Raw genomic sequence first — 27,738 nt, 5'->3', positions numbered from 1 at the left:
ACCCGCCTGACGTGATATGCCTCCAAACTCTGAAAGTATTGTATCGGTATGTGCTCGGTGTTGGAGATGAATAACAGACGTAGTTGCCTTATCCATGTCGTGAAACGCGAGCGATACGAGCTCGGCAGGGTCGATATCATTGTCACGGGAGTCACAGGGTATTTATTGAAGCCCAGATCTGTCGTCAGAGATATTATGAACGTTGATCTAGGCCATCGGTGGCATAGGAATCTATTTTGATGAATGGGAGAAGCAATATAGTAGGCAGCCCACCCCTCGAGTGCAGATATAGGTTGACTACCTGGTACATGTACTAGGACAGAATCCATGCGGTTGTCGCATCCACGCACAGTCTTTCATCACCGTAAAGCAGAGTACATTTATTGCAGATTGAACAAGTCTCTAAGCTGCATCTGCCTTCCAATGGTATTTAGCAGCCGGATGGTCAGCCGGTGGCCGCGCAAGGCCTTTCTTCCCGTATAGGTTCTCTCGGTATGTTCCCCCATCAACGGCATATCCATCCCAAAACAGCCCCCGCTCCCTCAAAACCGGCAGAAGCAAATCAATCACATCCTGGAAAGTCTGAGGCATAAGAGCATACGCAATATTGAACCCGTCAACGTCGGCTTCCCTGACCCACCGCTCCATCTCGTCAGCCACCTTCTCCGGCGTGCCAATAACTGTAGCGCCGAGGCCGCCGACCTGAATGTGCTTTGCGACAGCACGCTTCGTCCACTTGGGGACCGAGGGCGAGGCCTTGGACCAAGCCTCCACAGCGGAGCGAATGGCGTTGGACTCGACGTGGCGAAGCTCTTGGTCGTCATCATACTGGGCGAGATCAATGCCCGTCCAGCCTCCAAACAGCGCCAAAGCCCCATCTTCAGAGCCGTACTGGATGTAATCCTGATACTTGGCTTCAGCCTCCTCCTGCGTCTTCCCAATGATGGGACAAAGCATGGCCAAGAATTTGATGGTGCTAGGGTCTCGGTGGTACTCGTCTCGCGCCGCGGCTCGAATCTCGGCAATGTTTTTGGCTATGACGGAGGGGCTGTGTCCAGCGACAAAGATTGCTTCTGCGTTCTTGGCTGAGAATGCTTTGCCGGCTTTTGAAGTTCCGGCTTGCATGATGACTGGGGTGCGCTGGGGAGACGGTTGGCAGATATGGGGCCCTGGGACGGTGTAGTATTTGCCTTTGTGGTTGATGGGCCTGACGAGGGAGGGGTCCGTAAAGATGCCCTTTTCGGCGTCGAGCTTGACAGCATCGTCTCTCCATGATCCTTGCCTGTGAACTCAGTCAATCACGGCCTGTTGCATAGTGATGGTCGTCGGCACACTTACCAAAGCTTGTAGATGGCATCGACGTATTCGTCAGCAATGGCATACCGCTCATCATGAGGGGGTTGCTCCGTGAGGCCCAAGTTTCTTGCGGCGGAGTCGAGATAGCCAGTGACAATGTTCCAGCCAACTCTGCCACCAGAGAGATGATCGACCGTGCTGAGGCGACGGGCAAGATGGTAGGGCTGCTCGTATGTCGTGGCAATGGTGACGCCGAAGCCGATGTTCTTGGTGGCTGCAGCCATTGCCGGAACAAGAACCAGTGGTTCGTTTACAGGTATCTGTGCTCCTGAGATGATGGCTGGATCTGGGTTACGAGGTCCTTTGTAAACATCATAAGGGCCCTGATAGTATGATTAGTCCGGGTTATTCAAAGCTCACCAATTGTCTTACCAGAACATCAGCAATAAAAATGCCATGAAAGTGAGCTCGCTCTAGCAACTGAGCCAGCTCCACCCAATGGTGAATGCTGTTGAAGTTGGCCGAACGGTCCTGCGGATGCCTCCAGAGGCCCGGGGACTGATGGCCACTGCAGGACTCGACAAAGGCATTGAGAATAAGCTTCTTCTGGCGGACACCATTCGCTGGGCTATCGGTAGACGCCATTTTGGATGATAGGCCTGCAATTGATTGGCTCTATGGCAAGCTATCGAGAGAGTTGCTGACCGAAAGGGATTCAAGCACGCGGGGCAGTGACCTGCATATGATAACCAAATCACAGTTGCTTTATATGGTTTCACATACAGACATCATTGGATGAGTTGGGATCTGCGCACTTGAGCCGTAGGACGACGTCAAATGTAGCTCGAATGGCGCAATTTCGATAGTGACATTCACGAGGTGACGAGAATGTCTCTCTTCCCACTAAAGAGACGACGAGCCGAAGCACATCACAATCAGCTCACTCAATTGCATCTGGGAATAAGCATGTGAGATGAATTGACATCTCCGATCCCGCACTCTCAGAACCTTGAAGGTATGGAGTCGCGAATCGGTGGAATTGCCGTGATGCACCAGGGTTGAAGATCCTGGCAATTGAGCTCTCGCGTCATCGGGGCTAAATGATGCATCACTCAAACTGACGGGGTCCGGTAGTCTAGGGCTGACTATCGGGATAAAAGGTAAAGAGAATTGATGAAAGTCTCAATAACAAGTCATGTTATAAATCGGGATGATGAAGACTCGAGAGATGGATTCAATGCTTGGTGAATATGGTTGAGAGGTTGTGCAACAGCTTTGACGTCCTGATTTACACACCATGCTTCACCTCGAGAGAGCAGCAGCCAATGGCGGTGCTACCGTCAGTCCGCCTCTACCACAGGTGGCAGGCTACGTTGTCGTGATTGCAATTGGTTTCTTGATTGCTTTCATCATGATGCTCACGACACACCTGCTGAAGAAGACGGTTGGCGAAGATAACAGAAAGACGGAGATGTTCATGACGGCGAACCGCTCTGTCGGGACGGGGCTGACTGCCTCAGCCGTCGTATCATCGTGGCTCTGGAGCACGGCCATGCTGGGCAGCACGCTTGTGGGATACAACTTTGGAGTTGCGGGACCGTTTTGGTTTGCTGCTGGGTAAGTTGTCCGCAATTAGAACTACTCACTTGGTTGGTTGGCTTGTTTGTAACTAACATGAGGCTGCTGTTAGATGCTCGCCCATGATTGTCTTCTTTGCACTGCTGGGCATAGCGTGCAAGTTGCGTGTACCTGAAGCTCACACTCTGCTCGAGATTGTGAGGGTACGGTATGGCATAGCGGGACACATTGTGTGGATTGCTCTGTGCTTGATCAACAACATTATTGCCATTGCCAACATGCTCCTCGGAGCGAGTGCAGCCATATCAGCGCTGTAAGTCTCTTAGTAAAGAAATACATACTCAGTGAGTGCCCTTGTTAACTTGGTACCAAATCAGCACCGGCATGCATGAGATTGCGGCAACCTTTTTGCTTCCCGTGGGCGTCATTCTCTACACCTTCGTTGGCGGCATCAAGGCAACGTTCTTAACCGACTACTTTCACACGTTCGTCATTACGGTTATCATCTGCTTCTTCACGATCAAGACTTTTACTGTTCCCGAGATTGGGTCTCCCGGGGGTCTTTATGAACTTGTTGTCAAGGCTGGCAATGCCCATCCCGTGCCTGGTAACCATGATGGCTCCTATGTGACAATGACCAGCAAAAATGTCAGTACCTACTATTTCATTATTTTGTTTGATCCCTAAGCTAACAAGAAGTATTGTAACAGGCCATTCTCTTTGGCATCATCCACATCCTGGCCAACTTTGGCCTTGTCATTATGGACACTGGCTTCTTCGCAAAGGCCTTCAGTGCTGCTCCTCAGGCCGTCGTCCCTGGATACATCATCGGCGGCATTGCGTACTTTGCAATCCCGTGGTGCCTCGGTACCTTGATGAGCTTCTCGGCTCTCGGTCTCGAAAACACACCACGCTTTCCCACGTTTCCTAGAAGGATGACTTCCGATGAAGTCTCCAATGGACTGGTCATGCCGTATGCCGCCTTTGCTATTGCTGGAAAAGGAGGAGCCGTTGCTGTCTTGTTGATTACTTTTATGGCTGTCACATCGACCATCAGTGCCCAGGTCATATCAGTTTCTTCCATCATCAGCTTTGACATTTATCGACAGTACTTTAACAAGGCGGCAACGGACAGAGATGCCATTCGATGGAGCCACATCGGCGTCGTCTTCTTTGGACTATTCTCCGCGGCATTCTCAACAGCCCTGTTCTACGGAAATGTGAACCTCGGGTGGACGCTGTACATGCTCGGCGTCCTGACATGTCCCGGAATTTTCCCCACCGTCTTCACCATTCTCTGGAAGCGACAATCTCGGGCTGCCGCCGTCATCTCTCCCTTGCTGGGCATGGCCACGGGAATCTCTGTCTGGCTCGGCACGGCACATACTTTGTATGGCGAGGTCACCGTGGCTTCAACCGGACAAACTGTGCCCTGCGTCTACGGAACGGTGGCATCAGCGCTAAGCCCTGGGATTTATTCCATCGTCATCTCGCTCATCAGGCCGGCCAATTATGACTGGGCTGACTTCCGAAAGGAGCGGCTGGCTTTTATGGGAACAAACAGCTCTTCTGATGCCCAAGCAGCTGTTGAATCCAAGTCTCCTGCGGTTACAGAATCAGGTTACTTGGAGGATGCGGCCAAGTTTAGGAAATGGGGAAAGATTGCTGCTTTTTGGGCAGCGGCAACATTCTTGGGCCATTGGGTATTCTGGTAAGTCGATAGTGAAGAGTGCAGTGCCGTTTTATATCAGCTCTAACACATTCGGCAGGCCGCTTCCAATGTACGCTTCTCACTACGTCTTCTCCAAAGGCTTCTTCGTTGCTTGGATCGTCGTCGCGATTATTTGGGTCTGGTGCACAATGTTGATTGCTGGGTTCTATCCCATCATTGACGGCCGAAAACAGTTGCTGCTGGTGTATCGCGGACTGAGAGGAATCAGAAGAGTGAGTGAAGACAACGAGAGTGGAACTGAAACGACGATCAGTGGGATTCTAGAGAGTAAATAGATGGTTTAGAATTTTCCAGCTCTTGATCAAATAAAAGCCATATTCTCGTTACTAAAAGTCATATTCTCGTTACTCGTAATGACATCGTTCATCTACATCTACCAATGTTCCCAATAAGTGCCGTACTTGGAACGGCCAGAGACGACATTTTCAAACTCGCGCGCTATATAAGAGGCTATTATACTAATGTCAGAACTAAACATTGTATTGCAAAAGGGAGACTTGCCTGTTATGTTCGAAGGATGCAACTCATCATACCTATCGCCGTGTCAGTTCCTAGTCACTTGGCAACATAGAGCAAAAGACTTACCAAAGATAGGAATCGAGTTGTCCCGGCCCATACGCACAATTCGTCCCATTCACGTCGCAATGCTTATAGTAGCCCACAACATTATGCGGCGGCTCCAAATAGAGGCTGGGCTGGTTGTAAATGTCCATGATGAGGCTGTGTATGTCATACACTGCAACCTTGGACCCGGGCCAGCGATTCTTGACGAGCAAATGGAACGGAACGCCGTAGTCAATCATCGTGTTTGCCGAAACCGTGTATTCGAGCATCTTCTGGGCGTACTCGGTCTGGTTGTAGAGCGTCTTGTTTTGCCAAAACTGGTTGTCGCCTGCGCCTCCGTCTGAGAGCGGACGGTACAGCGCCGTAAGCTGCAGAGCGTTGTTATTGAGGATGACGAAGCGGCGGCCGCCAGCGGCGTGGATCGCGTCAAAGACGGACCACAGGCAGTCGATGTATGTGGTGATGTTTGTTCCCGCCACTTGTGAGTCGCTGAGGATGCCCGTGTAACTCAGGTCGTTTGTCCCTATCCACAGCGCATACACCGTGTTTGCCGCATTCACGCCCCTGTACAGCTTCGTCTTGCGATCTGCCTTGAAGGAGGGGAGTTCGTCGGTGATGATGGATGGGTAACTTGCGTTTAGAAATGCTGCCCATCTTTCCACGTTGTTGTTGTCGCACGTTGCACCGGCAATGGCATAGTCGTAGAGAGTTGCGCCGGTGCTCTTTTCGACGTATTGAGGCCATTGCAGGCCTCCGCTGGCTGTGACATTGGCCTCAGGGGGCATCACGCCCGGAGGCGGTCCTTGGGCGTGATGAGAGCCATAGTAGCCTAGTCGGCCGTTGTCGGTGTAGCTGTCCCCAAAGGTGACGAGATATTTGAAGTCGGCATGGGGTTTGGGATGTAGGGAGAAAGCGTTCAGTACGGTTACGAAGCTCGAGATTACTGGAATGGACCGCATCGTGATTCTCTGCATTTATCGTGACACCTAGATGGCTTGACCATCATATGAGTCCGCAGAGAGAAAGCAAGAGACAAATGATCTTTATAGCAGTTGGCATGCTGTTATGATGACATGCAAAATGCCATGCTCTTTGAAGGCTGTTGGAGTGTAAATAGCCTAATATTGCCATTGACGTTCACGATCAGGGCCTCGTGCATGAAGAACTACGCAACTGCATGGCTTTCCGGGGAATTCAGCAGTTCTAGCCAATGGAAGAATCGTCTATCCTACTCCGCATTTGAATCCCCCACAACGGCTTTTCGTGAGCAGGGATATCGAGCCAACACGGGCAGATGGGGTATGTTCACGATGCATGTAGAGACATCATTTCATGCCCTGTTACTTGTCATGCCCTGTTACTTATGAGGGCTTACTGTACACAAATCTCCTCTCTCGATGCTTATGCTGAGTATTAAACTTGATTGTGAGAGTAATCAAGATTCATTAAAGTCTGAAATTTACGTGACTGTCGGCATGAAATTCCACTATCTGTGCGGAGTAAAGGACCTCGCTCGGCATCTGTTCAGATTTCGGTAATGGGGATATGGCGGCCCATTTTAGCCTGTGGGATAAAAGGGAGGAAGAACGGATGACCGGATCTCCAACAGGGAATAAACCGGCTGACAGTTCAGCATGAGTAATGGTGCATATCCTATTTTGTTTTCAATTGCAATGGATTCTTCGTGGGAGCCGGAGATCTCCTCGGCGGTGAGCTCAATCATGACAAGTTGACAGCACAAACAATGGATGAAGGCCATCTCGCCAATCCATGACTTAGAGCGCAATTCAAGGGTAGGAATCTCCGGATATGGCTTTCAGCGCCTCATCTAAAGCGGCACGGTAGCCATTCATTTGAAGGAGAATATATATGTATATACATATATATTGTGTAGTTGTGCGAAGACACTCCCGGCAAAGCCTGCCAGCGCGCGTTCCAGGTCACCCTCGGCTCCCGCCTCTTCTCCAGAAGCCATGTTACCGTCCCATCGATGACTTCAGAGACTGCTAGCCTTGCTTGAGTTTGCCGACCAACCGACTAACACGCGAGCGGCATCATCTCCTCTCCAAAAGCGATGCCGAAAACACCTTCCCTTCCCCCTTGCCCGCGTCCCCTCATGGCCCATGAGCCGTGATGTTGTTTCGTCATTTGGGGTTACACCTTCACGGCTCATTGTGACTTTGAGAACATAAGACAGTTGTTCTTCCAGATTATGGCATCACAGACCCTGTCGTGGTCATGTTGCTTCCGAACCAAGGCTGCATGATCCCAGATGCAACAATCTTGGGAGCGAAGATCAAGAACTCGCAGCCCACTAGAGCTAAAGGCAATGTCTCAGATTGAGACCTCTGGCCCATCCACACTGTAGATGGGTAGCAGGCGAGTGTTTCCGACTTTGTCGTGACCGAAGCCACACATCTTGACAACGCCCTGGCTATCACCGGTAAACAGACTGGACCCATCGCTTGAGCAGGCAAGTTTTTGCGCGAATACGTCGGGTACGGTGAGCTTCAACGCCCTGGTTTTATAGTCAAAGAGGCACATCCTACCGTCGTTGCACGCCACTACTAAGAGAGCGATGTCTGGATTGGGATCGAATACCATGTCATCGATGCCATTATTCGAATTGATGATACATTCACCCAACTGTTGCTGCTTGCGAAGGTTCAAGATGAGAACTGGGTGCATCCGAGAGCCGAAAGCCAGCAAGGTAGCCTCTTGAGTGACCAAGAAGGCCACGCAGGTCGGGGACTGCTGCGAGACAGCATACTGGGTGTCTGAGGAGATTACTTGAGTCTGTCCTGATATTGAGTCCGCTTGGAAGGTTGCGAGATTCCTGAGTTTATCAGCAAGTGTACCTACGAAACTATTCGGGGGCATGAGTATGTACCATTTTGTAACTGACCCAGATGGGAATGCGCAAATGAATTCCTTTCCGTCCAGAAACGTGACGCCGAGGGGAGACGACGACAAGGGGATTTCTCGCAGCGCGACACCAGTCTTTGTTTCCTATATGATCATGATTCTGGCACTGCAAGACACAAGATACTCATCACCGGGGCTGAACTGTAGAATCTCAACTCTTCCACTTCTAGGATGAGCCATGGTCAAATGTTGTTCGAGTGTCGCGGTTTCGTAGATGAATACATCGCCCGCGGACGTCCCGATAGCGAAGAAGTCATTTCCAGGACTGACTGCAGTCGCGGGGCTCCCTGAAAAATTGAGTCGCATCATACAATCCTCCCAATAACCATCATACAGACCATCGCTCCATTGAGATCTCGATCCGAAATTCTTGAAAGAAGCCTTGAAGATGATGGAATTCGGCGAACGTAAAGCCGGAATCAGACGGCGGATTGAGCCTGGTGTCACGAGCAGTTGAGATGAAAACCTTTCTGCGACTTCAAGCAGCTCGGTCGCCCATTGTTCGACGATACCGGTCGAGCCATCCTTTGGAACGACTTTCGCCCGACTAGCTGCATAACGGCGCAGATCGCATGCGACTTTCATGATGACGGCTAGATTGAGGCTCATCGCGACATGCTCGATCCATAAGAGGACGTTGAACTCCAGGAATACACACAACTCCTTCATGACGCTGTCCTCTTCTGGTGGGCAGCAAGAGATGTGTTCCGCGAAGAAATTTGCTGCATAGTCTAGAAGCGATGAGTCGAAAGATGAAGCAGATACCGATTCGGCTGGAGGATTGATTGGAAGCTGGCGAAGACAATCGCCTGAGAGCAGCTTGAGTAGAGTAGTTGCAATCCGAGCGTGGCCGTGTGCCTTGTCAACTGTACACTCGGTGCTGATCTTTTGCTCAAGAAGAATTTGGCGAACCGTCTCATGGACTACATTGACCCTGTATTCGGAGTCAATGGTGACGAGTTCTCCGCATATTATGGAGAGTGTTCTTCTCAGGTCGATGAGTTTCGTTCTGAGGTCAAGCTCGACAGCGCAGCGCAGCTCTTTGAGGGTCAATGGGCGACGAGCCAAGATGATCCAGGTCCATATTGACTTGGCAACTTCAATGCTTCTCTTGTGTACCTTCGTCGACTGTAGCAACTGGGCATACTTGTCGCAAAGTGTTGTCGGATCTTCGCCGGTAGCATCCATGACCTCAATTCGTGAGCTTCTGGATTCTTCTATGAGAGGGCAGACTCAGAGTAACGAACGGAACCGTAGAAACACTCCAAGTTGCAGTTTTTGACGCGATTTGTAAAGACTCAGCGAGCACTTGACGGTAGATGACCTACCTTTCCAGGCGGTCGTGGACCTAGAGAAGCTGCCTTCTTAAATGATAATTTGAGGGTCTAGTCAACAAAGCGCTTTGTCTATATGATTACGCCATGGGTTGGCCCTAGGTGCCCTCGTGATTAAGCGGGTATAGCATCTCTTCCATCGGTTTGCCTTGACTTGTTACCTGAAAAGCGGGCGGTTACGACGAGCGCTCACTGTTAGTCTGTTGGTCGTCGAGAGGTTAACATCACATTATAAAGGCAGAGGCTCCAAGCAATCAGTAAACCATTGAACATAAGGAAATCCTTGCTCAACCAGACTATATCGAGACGGCTATCACTGCCAATAATTGCAAGCGGTAACCCGCAGCTATACTGACGTCGGCTTGGGCCTCGACATGTTCGATCTGCCAATCCGCTGAATCCATCTAAGAATCCAACTATTCAAGTAATGCAGATTAACAACTAGCTGCATATCCTTCAGGATACGCCTCGACCAGTCGTCGAATCTCGTCGATTGCCCTGTCACATGAATCCTTAACAAATCGCTGTTAAAAGGGGGTGAGAGGATTGATCCTACATGCGGAGATACCATTCTTGATCCAGGTGCACTGCCGCAGCGTGCAGATTGAACCTCATGAGACACTAAAGTGAGCTCTCTAGTCATCTTCAATTATAAAAGTTTTCTTACGTAGAATAGAGGGCGTTGCGGTCATCGTAGTCCTCTATAGGCTCGGATTTAGGTATGAAGGAATGATACGACTCGAAATAACGACCGGTGAATTTATTTCGCTCAAAGCGCCAATTCCCAAGTTCATCTGGATGAATATATCAGCAGGCCTGAAAAGAAGCATGACGGTATCAGAGTCCAAGATAACGTACACTCGTTGTTATACGGACTTTCATGAAGTAAGTCTCCTCACTGCCGTCTGTCTGGCGCACTCTGACACGATGTGCCTTGGCCCAGGGTGACTCGGTATAATATGTCGCCTCCAGCACCTCCGCGACGTCTGGCAAGACTGTCCGATATTGATCAGTTCTCGTCAGCTTTGCACCTGATAGCATGCAGATGTCTGATCATGAGGCTTACCGGAGAGCACTTGCGGATCTACAGTCTGCAGATCTTGAGGGGCGTCACGTTTACCCGATTGTCCCTCGATCATCTTGGCTCACTTGTAGTGAAGATCCCTCGGGAAACATACCTCAGATATGGCGGATCAAAACAAGCAAGTGGAGGGAATAAGATGTTTTTATAATCCCCAGAGACGCCCTACGATAGTGAACGACGGCTGGTTCCGAGCAGCTGAGATGGCCTCCTGACCACGTCAACCAACACCGTTTTAGTCGGCTCCATCGACCCGGGCCGCAGCTAGCATCCGTGATTCAATGGTTTTATGGTCAAAGCTTTCTACTTCTCCTCATTTCATGGGCGCCTTTATTCCAAGCTCGCCCTTTCCCGCGCTCCGCAACCCCGTTGTCTTGACACCGCCAAACTCAGCTGAACTTTCAATCTCAGAAACGACTTAGCAAGCTGTGTCATTCATCATGGATATCCACCGAAGACCAAAGGTTGATATGGTCTGATTATCTTACGTGGCTAAAGGAACCCCCAAATGGTCAGATATGTCGATGTGGGCTCTGGGTACGCTACATATACATAGACATGGATAGTCACATCTTGATGATATCGTTGCGACAGCTTTCATTTTCACCACGAATTGTGCTCAGGTTTGTAAACGTGTTATTCGTAATTTATCCCAGAACTGCTTAAGAGGCTTCCACCAGTCTCCCTATCCTGTCTGCTTGGTATGGGGGACATGGTTGATACACACTCGCCAAGCCCAGCACGCCTGCACTCGTCTCCAAGATTCCACCTGTCACCCGGAAGCCTTTGCAACCCAATCCCCCCAATTCCAAACCTACAGGGCCCAACACTTGGCCGACCTGATTCCCTGCGGAGTGTCCGTACAGCAATAATAAGGACCAAACAGGTTGCTTGCAGTACAGGAAAGCTGAACCTCCTCGCCACTGCAGCCAGTGCTGGTGTACACCTGGCAGAAGCTGTCCTTTGTCTGGGCGACTGCGTTCGCCACGACGTTGTCCGCAAAATCGAAGCAGTCGATATGATCGTCGTAGACGGCGAAGCGCGAAAAGGAGATGCCGTCATATTCCTCGACCTGCTGCTCGCATGTAAAGGTGTTCCAGAGGGTCCATTTCTCTGCCGTTGCCCACACGGGGAAGAGGAGAGTAAGAGCCCAAGAAGCAGATCGCATTTTTTTCCGGGGTGATGGCCTTGTGACAGGAGGTTTGTGATAGCAAGTAGTTTCTAGGACCTAAAAAGGCGTGACGGAAGACGAAGGATAGGAGGAGTAAGGTCTGGCACGCACGGTGATGAGAAGGGGGCTTAAATAGCCAACTAGGCTCGCAACACCACCCCCTTCAAGCCCTTCTCCATCATTTCAGAGTCATGCACCAGAAAAGTGTGATGGTTGCTCCGATCCTTGACTCGACCGTGTAAGCGAACCGTAAGGGAACATCGGGCCAGTTTATCTATGGGGAAAACGGTACAAATCGTGCAGAGAGCGGAGCAATAACGGCATCAACATTGGTATGCTAAGCATCAGCAGACAAAATAATCTGTAGGTCTAGCCGCATTATAGCAATCACTTGCCTCAATATACCTTAGGCTGGTACACTGAGCCTTCCGATTTGAATGAGAGTTTTGGTCTCAAACAACAGTCTAGAGCTGCCTCCCGAGGGAAACCCTCTTCCATGCCTAAAGTCGGTCTTCTTTCGCCCACCACCGCTGCTTCAAATGATCGAACCTCTCATAGGCATCATCTGGATCTCGGTCATATTTACACGCACTACATGTGATGGGCACTCGCAATAGAAATGGTTTGAACATCTCTTGCCTGATAGATCCCACCGACATGTCCATGAGACACAAGACCTCTCGTATGTATCTGTCTGTCAAAGCAAGATTGACATGATAGCTGTATCCTCGGTCAATCATTGCTCATCACTAAGCACATTTCTGTGGCAGAACCACTCAACCACTCATATCTCCATTCCCCCGTTGGCCAGAAACTCACGGCTTTGCTTCAAAGGATATATCACTTTGCGTAGCATTTCCTGTCTCCATTTCTCCTCCGGCACACATCGATTACCGAGGAGGCACCATGAGACGGCGTCGGCATAGGCGGGGCCTGCTTCATCGTTTACATGGCCCAACCATTCTCGGGCTGCCAATATATCATAGGCTGCCTTCTCCGTGTCGTTTTCACCCGCCGGTAGTTCCTTTCTCCATGGCTGGTCCTCTATCGTCCGACCAAAGCAAAGCTCCAATAGCATGATGCCCAATTTGTCTAGGGCTCCAGAGCGGGAATTTTTGCCCACAGAGGCGAGGTCATCTCTTTTATATGAGCCCTTGAAATGTTGGCTAATTTGGGGCTCGTCGAGTCTTATAGAAGCCCCCTCTGTGGTGGCATCGTGGAAGAAAATATCGGCTCTTTTGGGCGACTTGGCTAGCCATGGAGAGTCTAGCAGCTGGAGATAGGTCGAGGCCATGATGAGGGATAATGTGTATCTTTGCATGCGCGTAAATGTCAGGCCGAATTCACCCCGAAGTATTTGGTCGAGTGTCACTGAAGTCACTTCCTCGGATCTGGGCTGAGCAATGTTATAGACGTAGTACCGAAAATCTTCAGCACTAAGGTAGCCGTAGCACGATCTTTCTGGTAGACGAAACGCCGTGCAAAGATCCGAGATTTGTCGAGTATAGCTGAGAGGCGGGATCGTGTTCACCGATGTAAGCGTAACCGATGGCGAAGGCCTAAGACGTGTCAGTGCCGTTAATAATAGGTTGTCTCTTTTATACCTCCACAGACCTGTGTACATTTAGCCTTGCTTGTCTGCTGCCCTTCCTTTTGAGCGCTGACTTGATGGGATGGCTCTGTTTGTGACTGGGTTGACGTGAAGGCACGCTCTCTATGAGAGTGACGGCCTCTTTCAGTTCTGCTGCAACCATATCTCCCCCTTCCGAAACCCTGATTCTGTGATGTCCCAAGCGCGGTGGGCTAAAGCCCGTAAGCAGGATCTCAAACTCGGCTTTCCCCTGGGTGCGATGCTGAAGCAGTAGCCTTGCACCGTGTTGCTGACATTGACAGATCCAGGCATTGGCAAGCGCGTGAAAGACGCTCTTCGCTTTCTTCCAGAAGCTGCATAGGGACATGTCGACGCTTTCCATACGCTTTCTTGACTGTCTATCGCTCACCAAGCGCATGTCTTCGTCACTCGATCGTAAAAGCGTCTCTAGCTTGTCGTTGTGTTCCTTGAGCTGGTCAAACAGTCGCTTGCGAATGTTGTCATTGTTGCTAAGCTTGAACTTGTAAAGATGAATTGCGAGTCCTTCTCTGGAGATTAATGCCCTAAGTTTGGCTCTTTTGCTTGGTGATTGCTGCTCATGATAAAGATTAACTCTTGATCAGGCGTACGGAGTCGGCTTCTGCTTACCGGGCTGTCAAGCAGTTTCTTGGCCCAGTCTGAATCAATGTCAAGCTCAGTGTTAATTTCCTCCAGGGTCCGCTTCATATCCTGAATGTGCTGCATGTATAAATGATAGGACCCTTGAAGGCGTTTCTCGAATATTTCCGCAATGGACTCCTCCTTCCAGCAATTTCCTCCTGGGGCTGATAGGAGCTCCGCAACCTTTTCGTCATCCGCTATAAGAGGAAGCAAAAGTTGTCTCAAATTTCTCGTGAACGCGAGGTTGTAAAATTCCAAATCATCTCGCCATTTCTTGTATTCAAGCCTGATCTTGTGGAAGAGGCCAAGTCGTTGAGCGATATCGCGATATGCCTCTAGAGCACTAATGGCGATTGGAAAGGCACCGAGAACGATGCCAGCGATTTCAAACCCTGACATGGTGAGCGTTTATCAACAGGCCATCCATACTATAAGCCGAATGTTGATCATGAGGGGTCCGAGTGAAGTTTCTGAACGTCAGGTTGGGCGCCAAAATCACGATATATACCTTATCTCGGCCAATCACACTTCATCTACGTGTGTGTACATGTAGATGAAGCGGGGTAACTGGCACTTCCCAGGCCTCGATCGATTCATATCCAGACGGAAGAAGCTTGCCCGGTTCACTCTGAGAATCTTCGAACAATGACGCGATAATTCTCCAAGTTAGTTCTTGCCCATGGCCGACCCGGTCTATAGTCAGACGATTTCGGCCAAGAGCCTTGCCGTCCGACAAGCCTTGCTGGACTTGATAGCTCGAACGAATGATGAATGCAAGGACAGGTTTCTTGACTCACAGCGTTCAGCGGCTGCAGACTGCCTAGAAAGGTTCTCATTGTGGGCGGGAAATATGGGCGCAATGCGAAGCCCGCTGTCTCCCTTGTCGCTTGACCAACGACTCCGAGAAGCTGTGGATATTCGAGAACAGATACAGCGACAGCTCGATGAGATTATAGAGGCTATCACAGATTGTTAGTCCCTAGCGAGTGTCGTTTGACTATTCACCTTCCTGACATCGAAGGCAGTGACCAACATTGTTCAACATACTAATCTGAGGAGAGATACTGCGGTCGATCTTTCTATAAGCTCTAACATAGCCTCCATAATTGGCCTAGATCCTCAAGATGAGATGGACGGCTTTGCTCTAGATGAGAGCGATATGCTTCTGCAGATAATCTCCGAGTCTATCAAGTCACTCTTGCGGCTAGGCATACTTGTGAGGAAAGTTGGGGCTCGCGATCGCTTTCAACAAGCGCTTCGCAATTCCGATTCAGCGTTTCCAGCGTGGTTCGACATCAATTACGTTAGGGAAAGATATGGCAAGCTTCGCAATAGCCAGCTCTCCGACAGACTGGGTAGTGCAATTGCTAAAAGACGACAAGTCATCAAGTATTGTAGGGACCACAGATCTCGACTAGGGCTGGATGAGGCTTCACACGACGCCACGGCTAGTGAACGGATATCAAGCAAAGCAACGACATTCCTACCCATTGCCGATCTGCAATTTGGCAAAATACTCGAAGAGGAAGATGACAGCATCTCACTGTCGACCGCGTCGACCATAGCAGATTCTTCCTCGACCTTACAGCTGCCGCAGTTGGATGCCCTGTCGAAAGCATACGAGCCGTTTGAATGTCCAATATGCTTCACTTTACAGTGTTTCCGGAGCGAAAAGGCGTGGCGGTAAGTATAAATAAGTCTTGCGGCATCTTGGGCGTGGCTATTCCAAAGATTCACTTCCCGCTCTAACTCATTGCGTGCCATACAGGAGTCACGCATTCAGCGACCTCAAAGCCTACGTGTGCACTATGGGTGGCGCGGAATGCGATGCAGAGTTCTTTGGAACTCGTGACGCATGGTTCGAACACGAATTGCGAAAACATAGGTGTCACTACACGTGCACTCTTTGTAGTCAAGGAGGCTTTTCGTTCAAGAGCTTACAGGCTCATATTCGGGTATCTCACGGAAAGTTCTCGGACTCCCAGTTGGAGATGTTGCAAGATGCCGGACGGGAGAACCTGACTTCATTCAAAGCAAAAGACTGCCCATTCTGCGATGAATGGGCGGAAACCTTGCTGTCGAAGACGAGTTTGAATGGGAGGGCTTCTGATCCAACGCCGGACATTCTTGTCAATTCCAGTCGGTTCAAAAGGCATGTTGCCGCGCACCACGAACAGCTTGCGATATTCGCTATGCCAAGAGCCACTGAGGCGGAAGACGTGTCAGGCTCAGACCATGGGTCCCCCACGTCTCTGAATTCGATGCCGACAAGTCTACCACAACCCCAAGCTATGGATGGTGATGAACTCATGGACCTTGACGAGGACCTAGACATGGCCGAGGAATTGGATATCAATGACAGTATGGATACTGACGACGGGATGGAATCTACTGTGGCCAGGCAGCCCGGACAAGGTGTTAACACGAATCCAGCCAAGCCTATGCAGACGGCTGCTAATCAGCAGCCGGGAATGCAGCAACCGATGCCTGACATAGCCATACCCCCGCAGGTGCTTCAGGTATCGACTGAGGAAATGATGTACGTTCGCAGTCAGAAATCGGTTAACCCTGCTGTTGGCGTGTCGGACGGTAACATTGCTACCGAGGCAACCATCAGCGATGCGCTCGAAACCAACGACGAGGGGGAAGAACAGGTCTCTTCCACATCAACAATCAAAAGTGAGTTATGCCAAGTTACAGAAGGCGGGAGAATGAGCCAGGAACACTGTTGTGATTGTTTGTCTGACAAAAGAACTAGACGCCCTAAAGGAAACCATCACTCGGCGGTTTGGTGGCACTAGGCATAATCGCGTATTTACCTGGAGCTGTGTGCGTATGACCGTTGTGATGCTCATCTGATACTGCGGCTAATTGTGCTCTTAGTGTCGATGCGGCATGAATGGGTTTCTCTATCAAATGGATGCACAGTGCATGGAGTTGTCTTGTCAGCATCAGCGCTGCAGCAATTGTTCTGTTGAAAATAGGGGCACCAACATAGGAAGTACTGGTACGTAGAGGTGGCAGGGGTCATCCGTCTGCTGAACATAAGTAAGAGCTATGCTCCTGTCTAGACATAGGGATAATAGATAAGCCAATGGACACACATTTCAACATGTTCACTTGCCTTGAATTCCTTTGGCCCATATAGACCATCGAAATAGCTGCCCAGAGATTTGTCCGTACCTTAAGCAGTTGAATTTCTTCCCCCATAATTGCCTAGAGTACATGTAGCTTTGTCGTTCCAAATCCAGAGCGTCGAATTCTTGATGTTCTCCTGTGATTAGCAGAATGCGGTTGTTTGATTGACGATGCTCACCATTCGAACAATGGCGTTTTCTTGAACCTTCAGCTCTCTTTCACGCTCGAACCCCCCCAAATGCGAAGCTGCACGAAAAAGCACGCGTAACGCGTCGTGCACCGTGATGTGAGGCTGCAGCGAGTGGCACAAACCCGCAGACCTGCAGCATCAACAAATCGGATCTCGAAATGAACAACGGCGCATCTGCAGCCTCACCAGCACATTTATATTCTTCAAAAATAGACGGAAATGACTCTTCCAATATCTAGCTAATTATTCCGCGCAATACAAAAAAGGCAAAAAAGAAAAAAGAAAAGCAGGGTAGCCCGGGGGCCGAACGTGTTCCCTCCTCGAAGGGGCCCTCTTCTCAGGAGCCGTGATATCCCGCCCGACTACCCCGCGGAAGAAGAGGGAGTTAATTAACTTTATATACCATGGCCCAGGACTTGTTCGTGGTGCGAGGGAAAAGGCGCGAGGTGCTGAGGGTTTGTGGAGGGAAGCGAGCGCTGTATTTATATCTGGGGGAGGTGCTTACAGGGGGTCGTACAGGGGGTGTGGTAGCACCAGCGCGCGATCCGACGCGCTAAGCTTAGCGACCCACGTGGGGGATGCGCTACCTCGATCAATCCGACTTTATTGGTTCGCAGGAGAAAGAAAGTTGAAGACATCGTGGCCCTGGGCTACTAGTCCGTAACGCCGTTAGAACGCGGCGATCTGGTGGATTTAGTCAATCATCGGGAGGGACGGCTATAACTGGAGATGGCGCCTGCTTTCTGTGTAAATTGACGTTGCAGGCCAGGGCGTTGAATCAGGTCATACGAGGGACGGCAGATGTAAGCCAGAGAACGAAATCCTCTACCTAGTACACCAAAGACTGTTCATTTTGAGGTGGATTTTATCGACAACGTCCGAGTGCACACTCAAGGCGCCAAACGTCTTTCCTCCCCTCCGTCCTCCATTCCCGCCCCCCTCTACGGACCACCGCCGCGCCCAAGTGACCACGAGAGACGACCAGCCAGCTAAGCAACCTCCGCCTCGGTCTGAAGCTCCTCCACCTTGCCCACCACCTTTTTCGCCGCCGACTCATCGCTGCGGACTGGTTCGTCGGGCTCTGTCTTGATAAAGGTTGATGTCCTCGCCGGACTGCGGTGGATATGGCCATTGCAGTGGATGTGCTCTCCCCCGCACTTGTCCCACTTGAACTCAGTCTCGTCCTTGTCCGAAGGAAAATGCGAGACACACTGCCAGTCCGTGTCCTGATGCGTTGCATCCGCTGGCTCGTAGATGCGGCGGAAGAGCTGGGCCGCCGGTAATGCTTTGAAGAGCATCAGCTTGCCTTTCTGGTCGCCGTCCTGATGCTTATCGGTATGAAGCAGAAGAACAGCGTCCAGAATCGCCTGCGTGATCAGGAGAGCGACCAGCATGACAAAAAGGACAATCAGACCAACCATGGAGAACGTCTGAAAGTTGGGGCTTGAGAGAACGAAATCACCAGCGCCATCAGCTGGTTGGCCCTTCTTGTCCTCCATGATATTGTCCAGTCCGTCTGGTCTGGAAAACATGGTCGTATCCAAGAGAACATTGCGAGTGAAGACGTAGCTCGCCAGGACCAGGCGCTCCAGATCGTACCGAATCTTGGACGCCTCTGCGTTGATGACGCCGTTGGCGCTCGTGGTAGCAGACTTGAGCGCCGAGTTACCGCTGGCATTGCCAATCCTTGTGAGCACCGGCGCTCTCAAGGCTTCCGCCAACAGCGTGAGTAAGGCGGGTTTTATCTTGATGCCAGGAACCCCTTGGAGGTCGTCCACGGTTTTGACCTCATGAGAGCCGTAGCGCCAGGTGTCTTTTTGCCAACATGACAGAGCCGGTCGTCCGCGCTTCATCCAGAACTGGGCGTCAAAGGGGGCCGGAAACTTTGCGGTGCGACGCTCCGTCTTGTACCATGGGTCATCCCCCTGCTTGATGCTCGCTCTCCCGGCCGCCCAGACAATGATGGCAAAAGACGTGTTGCCGCTGTCCAGGTGTTGCTGCTCTGCCTCCGGATGGAGTATGAAGCTTGCTTTGGGGGCATCTTGTACGGTATCCGCGTTGAGGATGACTGAAAAGTATCGACCGGCGATTTTCCATAGATTGTATATGTCCTGGTCGCTTGCTGGATGCGTGGCGTTTACGATCCATCCATACTCGGTCGTGCATGAGCCATTGACCGTCAATGAAAGATCGGAGCCTTGCTGGAGGCCAAAATCAACCCCAGTGAGGGTGTAGTCGTAGAAGTACTGGTAGATGTCTTCGCCGCTCTCTGTTTGACCAATGGGGTCCAGGTCTGGGTCGGGCAGGTTCACGTCCTTTCTTTTCGTCACCTTGGAAGCTTCTATGCTGCCGAGCGCACGTAGGTTTGCCGGGGCAAGAACGCCGTAGTACGAGAGAATGGTGGTGTTGTCGGTAGTGAGATGCGGATAGTAGACTGAGCTCGGCCGCACAGGCGCCACGGTGCCGATCTGCACGAGCGAGGGTCCGATGATGCCCAGAGTCATACTGCCCCCGAAAACCATCAGAGCCAGGACGGAGAGCAAGAGGCCGTAGGCAAAATCAGATTTTGATCCGTAAAAATGGTAGGCGTAGCTCGCTAGCTCTTTGAACGCGAACCACGAGTCGTTGGAGTTCCAGAGCGTTACCAGAGCAAGGTGCCGCCGCCGAAAGTTTGAGCCAGGGAACAGGACGGCGATGAAGCATATGAGATTCCAGAGGGACATGAAGATCAAGGTGAGGACCACCGAGATGGCCGCTGTAAGCAGAGTCCCTCCATTGGTGGTAAATGCGATTGCCCAGACAGGGCCATCTTTGGTCGGCAGGTAAAAAGGACGGTGAAGCAGATAGGTCCCGTCCACCAGTGGCGTGTAGACATCAGCCATCTCGACTGGCCTTGAACGGAATGCTAGATAGGCCAGCTGTCGTGTTGTTCTCCTCTTTCTTCAGACGATCATCCGCTCCTAATGACGTCCTTAAATACCCATACACCTAAGGTATCCATGCTCTATAATAACCATGCGTTGAGTCTACTGACAGCCGCAGGGTACATTGTAGACTTAGCTTCCAGGGGCTAGGGCTACGACTTCAATCTGATTACTATACCTTAGTACACCAAACATCAAGCAGAAGGCATGCCTTTAGAGTGTAAGCAATGCATCTATAGAACCAAACCTTCCACTTGGCTTGATACAATTCGTCGCCTATGGCTCACGGGCTGGAATTTCGTAGTCTATTCCGTGCTTGAAGATTTCTGCAGCTCCAGGCAGCCAGCTCGTACACATCATTCAATAGCTATATCAGCCCGTGTGCTGATTGGGCGCACAAGGGCTGCTGGGAATATGCAGATGAGCGTAGTTTCTATCATTTGCGGAAGCTTTCGTGACAATCGTCTGAGCAGCTTTGAGCTGAAAACTCCCACTAGTAAAGAATGCAGTTCGACGCAGGTGTGTGTCTTGCTCGCCAGTCGGTAGGAGACACGTAGCAGACAGGGCTTCCAGGGATTGATTTCTGACACCCGAGTTTTCCCCTCAATCCTTGCCTTTCTATCGTAGCGGTTGTGTTATCGAATGGTTGCCTTACCGGGATGCATGCTTAGAAGCTGAGATGTGATGTGGCCAAGCAGTATCTAGACGTACGTTATCTACGATGTAGTCTGCCAGACCTACGGTAAAACCATAAGCCATGTCTCCTCATGGCTCCCTGGATTGATGAAGCATGCCTTGATGACGGTTGAGTCGTTGCCTTCTCTATCAATAGCTGCCCGAAAGCCATAGCCATGGGGTGTCCGATAGGTGCCTGAAAGAGAGCGGTGTCGGTCAAGCCATGCTACCATACCGAAGGAGTCTTGAGAGAATCAGGCTCTCCAATCAAACGCCCATATGCTCATGGGCCATCCCAGCTACGCATCGCAACATTGGCGCATGAAACACAATAACATGACGAGTCAAACTCCTCAACCCCCCATCGAGTAGTGTTTGCGCCTATGCTCTGGCGAGGCCTGTGGGCCATGTATGCGGCAGTCAAGGCCTGCATGTGATGAAAGCAAGGCACGTCGAATAACCTTATTCCACGACTGCCCGCCAAGCGAAACATCACCGAACGTTGCGGTGATAGGTGGAGCAAGTGGTGAGGCATGCAGGATGTGGCTGGACAGGTTTTCAGCCGCACGCATAGACCCCTGTGCGGTGGAGCAACTGAGGATGCAGTATTTGGAGAACTCTAGAATTACCACTGCTTGCTTTGAGATCCTTCGGAAATGCCATTGTTTAATCTTCATGTAGCAATCCTCCCTTCGAGCTTTTCTGTGCCAAGGCCGGGTTTAAAGACCAGACTGTGAGCCACCAAGACATTTCATATGCACGTACCAAATCACCATCTTCACACTCATCCCTTTCCAAACCCATCCAGCTGTAGCCATGCGCAAGCAATACATTGCCTCCCTTTTCTGTCTCACCATCGCTTCCGTGGTTCTCGCACAGTCACCCCAATCGCTCCTGTCAGTCCTCGAGGCAAACGGCTTCACAGAGTTTGCCCAGCGGCTCCAAGCCAGCGAGCCAGTGGCACTACGGCCGGGTATCGTTGTGTATGCCCCAAGCAACAATGCTTTCACAACCTCCTCCTCTGGAAACTTGACCGTCGCTCGTCGCGCGGACGATGCCGTCAAGAGGAGAAATGCTGCCAGCTACGCCTTCGGAGACGTGACCTACCCAACACACGTTTCCTCCAGCGGCTCAAACAACACATTGTTCAGTGTGGTAGGAAAGCGAGGAACGGATCTGGGCGCCGTCTACGAGACGCTGTATCAGGATCCTTCGGTGCGTCTTGGCGCCGGGCACAACCAGACGCTCGTTCAGAGGAATGTTCCCTCTGCCTCGCTGCCGTTTGTCTTTACGGGGCTAGGCAAGTATGTAAGGGTCACGGGTGATGATATTCCTTTCGACCATGGCGTTGTCCGGCCAGTTGACGGTCTTCTCACCCTGCCACGGAATCTATCGACTACCCTTCAGTCCTTGGGCGAGTCCAAATTCGAGGCAGCACTGCAAAGCGCGGGCCTAGTCTCGGCTCTTCAAAATACGGCATCCATCACGGTCCTGGCGCCAAGCGACTCCGTCTTTAATCTCGCCAGCACACTTAGCAAGACGCAGCTCGCTCAAGTCATCAAGGAGCATGTTATCGTGAGCTCGGGGTTGCCAGTCTACTCGCCTTGGCTGGAGAACGGCCAGGTGTTTCACACTCTCGGCGGAACTAATATCACCGTGGTCGTGAAAGACAATGTTGCCTACCTCAATGGCGCGCGGATTTTGGGCGGCGATTCGGTCATTGAGAATGGAGTGGTGCATACTATTGACAAGGTACGTTGATTCTGACACTATCAAGGACGGACAGTGAGACCATGGGGGGGCATTAGTGCTAATCGGCCTTCATGTTGATAGTTACTGAGCCGAAGTATTCCAACCGTGCCAACAAACGCTGCGATAATGACGAGGCTGCTGTCGTGGGAGACTCTTACTTGTAGCTTCTTCGGCACAATTGCTGCGGCGCACTTTTTGTTGTGAGATGTGCAAAGCCTGATGGTAGCATAGTACTTCTAAAATTTGTTTGTTAAATACGATGATGTATGGTTCATTGAATCTACAAGCCGTTCATGAACAAGACTTAATCGTACTACGTGCAATTAGTTATTGCGGTGTCGATCGTGTGCGGTCGAAAAAGCGGTAGTCGACAGAGTCTGTAATGGGGAGTTGAATTGCTGAGCGTTGGAAGCTGCTGACAGAAGTATCCAGGGCCTTCTCTGTCATTTCTTCTCAGAGTGGCGCTTGGCAGGCTTCGCAGAGATGTTGAAGGTCAGCTCCGTGAAAAAATGTCAGCAGTAATATAGAAGGGTATCGCAAATCATAGGAGGTCAGTTGTACCTTGATGCCCAGACCCAAAAGGGCTAAGACGAATCATCTTTCATCAGTGCTTGTCTCAACAAGCCGGATTGCCATCTTGACCACCTCGCAGTCATCCTTGAACGTCAACTTCTGCAAAGCCTCATCGTAGCTGCAGAATTGCACCTCAAACTTATGCCCCTCATGTTGGCAAAGCGGCTCTCCTTCGCTGACAGCAGCCACATACCACCAAACCAGCTTTGTCACATCCCCAGTACGTCTCTGCTGCATCGCAATCGGCTCACAGGCGCCTTTGAACAGGCGTGGTTCGTCTGGCACGTGTGGGTCCTGGATGGAGGGCGTAATGCGGGAGACTAAGTCTACAGGCAGCAAGTGACACGGAACTCCAGTCTCTTCTGTTGTTTCACGAAGCGCAGCAGCTTGACGAGACTCGGCGATGTTGCGACGGCCCTTGGGGAGAACGTACTCGTCGCGCTTGTTGAGTAGGCGAAGGATGCAGATTTCGTGGGTTAAAAGCCGAAAGAGGACTGTGCCTGCACTTTCGACGAGCTTATCGGCTGGAAGAAGTGTTGGCGAGAGTGCAGGGGCCGCCATGGCGGCGATTTGACGAGTCGAGAGTTGTTTGGTCGTGAAGATGTTGAATTGACTGCATGTGGGCTGGATGGGGATCTTGAAGGAGGTACAAGAACGATTGTACCTAGGTACTTACCGGGGCGAGTGGTTCGTATCTAGACTAGGCCTAGTCTGTTCTAGTTACTGGCATTTAAGCTTTTTAGTCATCAACCGAGCGACCGAGAACCTTGATGGGCGTCGGCCTTTGTTCTCGTCCTCTGCGATATGACTGTTTACTTTCTCGTCCAGGCTGTTACTGACTGCTTGATGCATTACACAAGATCACCGACTATTGACATACAGGTTGCCAGACTCATCGAACGATATGTTATCGAGAGCGTTCAAAGCGTGGAGAACCGCAAAACTCAGATACTGATGCCAAGAGGGACCGATAAAGACCAGCCGGAAATGCTCAAACAAACGGGTTCGTGCTCGTGGAACATGAATTTCTTGATATTATGCTGTCACGCCGCGCCGCTCGACGAACTGACACGATAGAGCCTCGTCCACGCCCATTATCATTCAGAGAACTTCAAGTCATCTGGCGCTGCAAATAACCAAGCCCTCAATCTCCGCCAGTGCATCCACATCAGCCTGCTTTGTTGCTTCGGTCACCGCCTCATCATACCATCCGCAAGTCCTCTTGACTGTCCTCAGCGACTCCCCTTCGAGACACAGTCCGCCAAAATCGATGAGGATAGGAGAGCCGTGTTCGTCTATCATGATGTTTGCAGGCGTAATGTCGTTGTGAACAAGCCCCAATGAGTGTAGATGCTTCACAGCAGCGCGAAGACTCTTGAGCCAATCTCTCATCTGCTTCTGAACGAGTGGGCGCCCGCTCTCCATGAAATGTCGCTTGGACAGCCTCCCCGGGTTGACTACCTCGAGAAGCGTTTTCTGGTACTTCTTGAAGCATATACCCACCACTTTCCCCTCCTCAACCACACAGCCGTAGTAAAGACACCAGATTAGGATGGGATTGTTGCTTAATCAATTCGCACATCTAGATCTCGTGCTCGATTCGTTCTTCTAGCTCGGGGTCCACGTAATCCTGAAATGCTGGTTCCTTCGCGTAAAAGTCGCCCGTAGGTGGTCCAGTCGTCCATCGGGAATTCATCGCCGGTCGTCTGGTCTTTGTCGGAATGATTTTGACGTCTTCGAGCTGAGAAAAGTGGTTTGGCAGTTGTTTTCGGTCTCTCCATTTGCCAATGTAGTAGTTGTCCTCCTGTTTGGCTATGACTTTAATGTATATTCGGAAGTTGCCATCAACCTTTTTGATAACCTCGAATGAATTTATTATCTCCATCGTCGTCATGGCTTGTGTGAGTTGAGGGTATCGGTTAGCACAGTAGCTTGCGGATATGCGTTCGTCGGGGAAAAAGAAGAAAAAGGAAAGAAAACCGACTCTTTTGGTCTCGAGGCGCAGACATTCCAACCAACAACCGGGCCTGCATTACACAAACCCGCTCGGACGCCTTTCAATTTCACACATTTGTTTCTTTACTTCTCTTAACTAGCAAAGGTAGCTCGTAGCAGAACTGCTACTGACACCTTCTGGCTGCTTGTATTCGAATAGAAGATAGGTTGGTCATGGATCCGATGCTTTCGATCTACGTTGAGGTGGTGTATCACAGTTCCAGATTCGTTCTTTGCTACCAGCATTCCAGGAAATAACACAATGCTTACCCAATAAGGTAATGAGACTATTCTCTCAGACGTCTATGATTTCAGAGTCAAGCCCAGCTCGTGTAAGCGATATCTCTTGACCTGGAAGTGCCACTCAATATAGCCCAGTATGGCCTCAACGTATGCGCCCAAGACTGTTTCGTCCTCGCCCAAGGCTTCCCGGATTCTTTTATCCAGAGACAGTGCAGAATCGCATACCAATTCTAGAGAAGACAACTCGCTGATTGACTTCTCCTGCGCAAGATTTGATATGCAGCAAACTTCCTTGGCGAGGACCCTTTCCTTGTAAAAGGATAGTACGTCGTTGACCCAACAGAGAATATCGCGTAGACTGGGTAAAATCTGCACATAACGGCTAAGGTATTCGGATTCCGGGAATTCCGCGGTAGGGAATATGAAATATCCATAGGCTGCCCCATATCCGACCGAAGTCCTCTGCCAGCACGAGAATCCAGGCATCGCCCTAGGGAAACCTCGTGGAAACATAGCTTCTAATGCGAGGCCATTGACTCCGTCCAGGGTTGAAGTGATGATGATGTTTGTTCCAAATGGTCCGAAGAATTTGGGAGTCTCGAGTCTTAGGAGATGTACTAGACAATCCAGGACGGGATGGCCCTGAGCTTCGTGTGTTCCGAAATTGTGTGTGAATGTACGCATCGCGGGGACATCCAAAAGAAGGTCGTCGACTGCAATGACCAACGCAGTGTAGACTGCTATGTAGACCTTTCCAGGTGAGCATTACCAGGTATCTCCAAAAGAGGAAGCCTCATGCACACCTTTAGATCCATGGATTGATCCTTATGGCAGAGTGAGGCATATTGACAGCCACTTTGATGAATGTGCTTCAGAGGCTCAAAATCTGTAGATGAGATTCCTAGTTCCGCGAATTTGTCCATCACCTTGGCTTCAAGCTCCATATCACGAGCCCTCAAACTCTTCCGCAGATCAAATCCCATTGTAGTGACCAGATTCCGAACATATTTGGCGATAGAATCATTAGACATTGCAAAATTTGTAACGTTCTATGCCTTGGACTTTTCTGAGTGCCTGAGTCCTTTTCTTTTCCTTCTCCAGGCATTGACGGCATGTAAGATATGAGCTTTATGACTTTTGCGACAGAACATGAATATTGAGGGCTTTATATTGATGTGGAGGGTTGGGCAAACGTCATAGTGTAGCATTGAACAACAACTATTTGTGCCGTGTAGCCGAAGCGGGCCAAATCAGGGACCAGCCATCTTTCTGTGACATGGCGATGCTTTACGGAGTAGGTGGTCACAGAATTACAAGTAATTACTCCATCACGTACCGCTTATCTACAGACACTCTATCAACGTTGGAATTGGGGCTCGTGTTTGGGGGAGGGCTTTTGCCTCGCACAACAATTGCTATTGCTGGGTAGTAACGCCTCGAATACCTGCGTCGTATTATTTGTCTGGTACCATGCTTGATCTCGAATGTTAAGAGAGTAATGAGTTTACAGCGGGGCGAACTTGGATGTTTGGGTTGGGGCTTGCAGGTCGGCTAAAGAATGTGACTGAAGCACCCGTAGCTAGGAGGATCGAAACATCAAAGACTGCTCGATTAGGGAAACTGGTCCAAACTACATGCATGTTTCTATTTACTGGTAAGGCAGGACTACCTACATGTCTACTACCTACCTAAGTAGGCACTTCGTAGGTGGTGGAGCATGAGCTTACCCGGTGCTAACGTACCTTGCATCACTAGAGCCTCCGCATTGGCGACGGATTCAGACTTGTTGTCCTTCCTTCACGTTCTGCTCTTGAGAAGACAAAGGTGTCTACATTATCGAAAGATCCATCTATCGCGCTCTCAGTTGCCCTGAACAGGAAGTCATCTAATCGTCACCCATTTATAGGTGTATAAAACGGTTTGCTCGACCCTTTCCTTGCGTGGAAACAGCTGTGAAACCGCTTCTTCTGTCACTGGGCCTTTCTAGAGCGAGTCAGGGCTGTGAAGCGTGACGTTGCATCAAAATCTGCGTCTCCCACCTTCGACGGAGTCTTATCACGGCATGTCCGAGGCGTCTTTCATGCCCCTCTCATTCGCCGATAATACACGGGTTTCCGGCAATATTTGCAGAGCAGTGTAGATAACAATCGAATTCTTTGTTACTCATGCGCGTGCATTCTTTGATGCTCAACCTTATCATTGCCTTGTTGGGCAACTTGGCTTGCCGACACAGCCAGCCACGATTAATCGTTTCACAAGCATACAGCCTCCACATCATCACCGAGATCCCACCTTGATGATGCCGTGAAGGTGGAG

At 50.6% G+C, this 27,738-nt stretch overlaps 14 protein-coding genes across 14 annotated transcripts; 3 read left to right on the top strand and 11 right to left on the bottom strand.

The window, feature by feature from the left end:
- Window positions 1–402: 402 nt before the first annotated feature.
- Window positions 403–1,941, bottom strand: CCMA1212_004148 (Dimethyl-sulfide monooxygenase; the record flags this gene model as incomplete). Its single annotated transcript, XM_073701464.1, has 3 exons — window positions 403–1,282; window positions 1,339–1,679; window positions 1,729–1,941. The coding sequence occupies 3 exons, from the start codon at window positions 1,939–1,941 to the stop codon at window positions 403–405; spliced, it is 1,434 nt and encodes a 477-aa protein (XP_073560537.1).
- Window positions 1,942–2,593: 652 nt separating this feature from the next.
- CCMA1212_004147 (uncharacterized protein) lies at window positions 2,594–4,881 on the top strand (the record flags this gene model as incomplete). Its single annotated transcript, XM_073701463.1, has 5 exons — window positions 2,594–2,913; window positions 2,987–3,187; window positions 3,252–3,522; window positions 3,585–4,585; window positions 4,644–4,881. The coding sequence occupies 5 exons, from the start codon at window positions 2,594–2,596 to the stop codon at window positions 4,879–4,881; spliced, it is 2,031 nt and encodes a 676-aa protein (XP_073560540.1).
- Window positions 4,882–4,979: 98 nt separating this feature from the next.
- On the bottom strand, window positions 4,980–6,129 carry CCMA1212_004146 (Acetylesterase; the record flags this gene model as incomplete). Its single annotated transcript, XM_073701462.1, has 2 exons — window positions 4,980–5,139; window positions 5,192–6,129. The coding sequence occupies 2 exons, from the start codon at window positions 6,127–6,129 to the stop codon at window positions 4,980–4,982; spliced, it is 1,098 nt and encodes a 365-aa protein (XP_073560541.1).
- A 1,375-nt stretch (window positions 6,130–7,504) lies between these two features.
- On the bottom strand, window positions 7,505–9,283 carry CCMA1212_004145 (uncharacterized protein; the record flags this gene model as incomplete). Its single annotated transcript, XM_073701461.1, has 3 exons — window positions 7,505–8,006; window positions 8,220–8,382; window positions 8,434–9,283. 3 exons carry the CDS (start codon window positions 9,281–9,283, stop codon window positions 7,505–7,507), a joined length of 1,515 nt encoding a protein of 504 aa, XP_073560538.1.
- Window positions 9,284–9,863: 580 nt separating this feature from the next.
- CCMA1212_004144 (uncharacterized protein) lies at window positions 9,864–10,470 on the bottom strand (the record flags this gene model as incomplete). Its single annotated transcript, XM_073701460.1, has 4 exons — window positions 9,864–9,953; window positions 9,986–10,064; window positions 10,097–10,223; window positions 10,302–10,470. 4 exons carry the CDS (start codon window positions 10,468–10,470, stop codon window positions 9,864–9,866), a joined length of 465 nt encoding a protein of 154 aa, XP_073560539.1.
- An 854-nt stretch (window positions 10,471–11,324) lies between these two features.
- On the bottom strand, window positions 11,325–11,678 carry CCMA1212_004143 (uncharacterized protein; the record flags this gene model as incomplete). Its single annotated transcript, XM_073701459.1, has 1 exon — window positions 11,325–11,678. One exon carries the CDS (start codon window positions 11,676–11,678, stop codon window positions 11,325–11,327), a length of 354 nt encoding a protein of 117 aa, XP_073560544.1.
- A 787-nt stretch (window positions 11,679–12,465) lies between these two features.
- Window positions 12,466–14,331, bottom strand: CCMA1212_004142 (uncharacterized protein; the record flags this gene model as incomplete). Its single annotated transcript, XM_073701458.1, has 3 exons — window positions 12,466–13,240; window positions 13,296–13,864; window positions 13,921–14,331. 3 exons carry the CDS (start codon window positions 14,329–14,331, stop codon window positions 12,466–12,468), a joined length of 1,755 nt encoding a protein of 584 aa, XP_073560545.1.
- Window positions 14,332–14,511: 180 nt separating this feature from the next.
- Window positions 14,512–16,647, top strand: CCMA1212_004141 (uncharacterized protein; the record flags this gene model as incomplete). The annotated part of the gene is made up of 4 exons (XM_073701457.1): window positions 14,512–14,903; window positions 14,958–15,615; window positions 15,701–16,521; window positions 16,613–16,647. Exons 1-4 carry the CDS (start codon window positions 14,612–14,614, stop codon window positions 16,645–16,647), a joined length of 1,806 nt encoding a protein of 601 aa, XP_073560542.1. The 5' UTR covers window positions 14,512–14,611.
- A 1,602-nt stretch (window positions 16,648–18,249) lies between these two features.
- On the bottom strand, window positions 18,250–20,142 carry CCMA1212_004140 (uncharacterized protein; the record flags this gene model as incomplete). Its single annotated transcript, XM_073701456.1, has 1 exon — window positions 18,250–20,142. The coding sequence occupies one exon, from the start codon at window positions 20,140–20,142 to the stop codon at window positions 18,250–18,252; it is 1,893 nt and encodes a 630-aa protein (XP_073560543.1).
- Window positions 20,143–21,675: 1,533 nt separating this feature from the next.
- On the top strand, window positions 21,676–22,815 carry CCMA1212_004139 (Fasciclin-like arabinogalactan protein; the record flags this gene model as incomplete). The annotated part of the gene is made up of 2 exons (XM_073701455.1): window positions 21,676–22,611; window positions 22,693–22,815. The coding sequence occupies 2 exons, from the start codon at window positions 21,676–21,678 to the stop codon at window positions 22,813–22,815; spliced, it is 1,059 nt and encodes a 352-aa protein (XP_073560833.1).
- Window positions 22,816–23,205: 390 nt separating this feature from the next.
- Window positions 23,206–23,745, bottom strand: CCMA1212_004138 (uncharacterized protein; the record flags this gene model as incomplete). Its single annotated transcript, XM_073701454.1, has 1 exon — window positions 23,206–23,745. The coding sequence occupies one exon, from the start codon at window positions 23,743–23,745 to the stop codon at window positions 23,206–23,208; it is 540 nt and encodes a 179-aa protein (XP_073560832.1).
- A 555-nt stretch (window positions 23,746–24,300) lies between these two features.
- Window positions 24,301–24,486, bottom strand: CCMA1212_004137 (uncharacterized protein; the record flags this gene model as incomplete). Its single annotated transcript, XM_073701453.1, has 1 exon — window positions 24,301–24,486. The coding sequence occupies one exon, from the start codon at window positions 24,484–24,486 to the stop codon at window positions 24,301–24,303; it is 186 nt and encodes a 61-aa protein (XP_073560837.1).
- A 280-nt stretch (window positions 24,487–24,766) lies between these two features.
- CCMA1212_004136 (uncharacterized protein) lies at window positions 24,767–25,078 on the bottom strand (the record flags this gene model as incomplete). Its single annotated transcript, XM_073701452.1, has 1 exon — window positions 24,767–25,078. One exon carries the CDS (start codon window positions 25,076–25,078, stop codon window positions 24,767–24,769), a length of 312 nt encoding a protein of 103 aa, XP_073560836.1.
- Window positions 25,079–25,482: 404 nt separating this feature from the next.
- CCMA1212_004135 (Trichodiene synthase) lies at window positions 25,483–26,453 on the bottom strand (the record flags this gene model as incomplete). The annotated part of the gene is made up of 2 exons (XM_073701451.1): window positions 25,483–26,172; window positions 26,226–26,453. The coding sequence occupies 2 exons, from the start codon at window positions 26,451–26,453 to the stop codon at window positions 25,483–25,485; spliced, it is 918 nt and encodes a 305-aa protein (XP_073560835.1).
- Between the last annotated feature and the right edge of the window lie 1,285 nt (window positions 26,454–27,738).

This window comes from Trichoderma ghanense (assembly GCF_004382785.1).
Source record: "Trichoderma ghanense strain CCMA-1212 chromosome Unknown scaffold_3, whole genome shotgun sequence".
NCBI lineage: Eukaryota > Fungi > Ascomycota > Sordariomycetes > Hypocreales > Hypocreaceae > Trichoderma > Trichoderma ghanense.
Note: the sequence above shows the minus strand (reverse complement) of the source record. Positions and strands in the feature narration are given on the sequence as shown.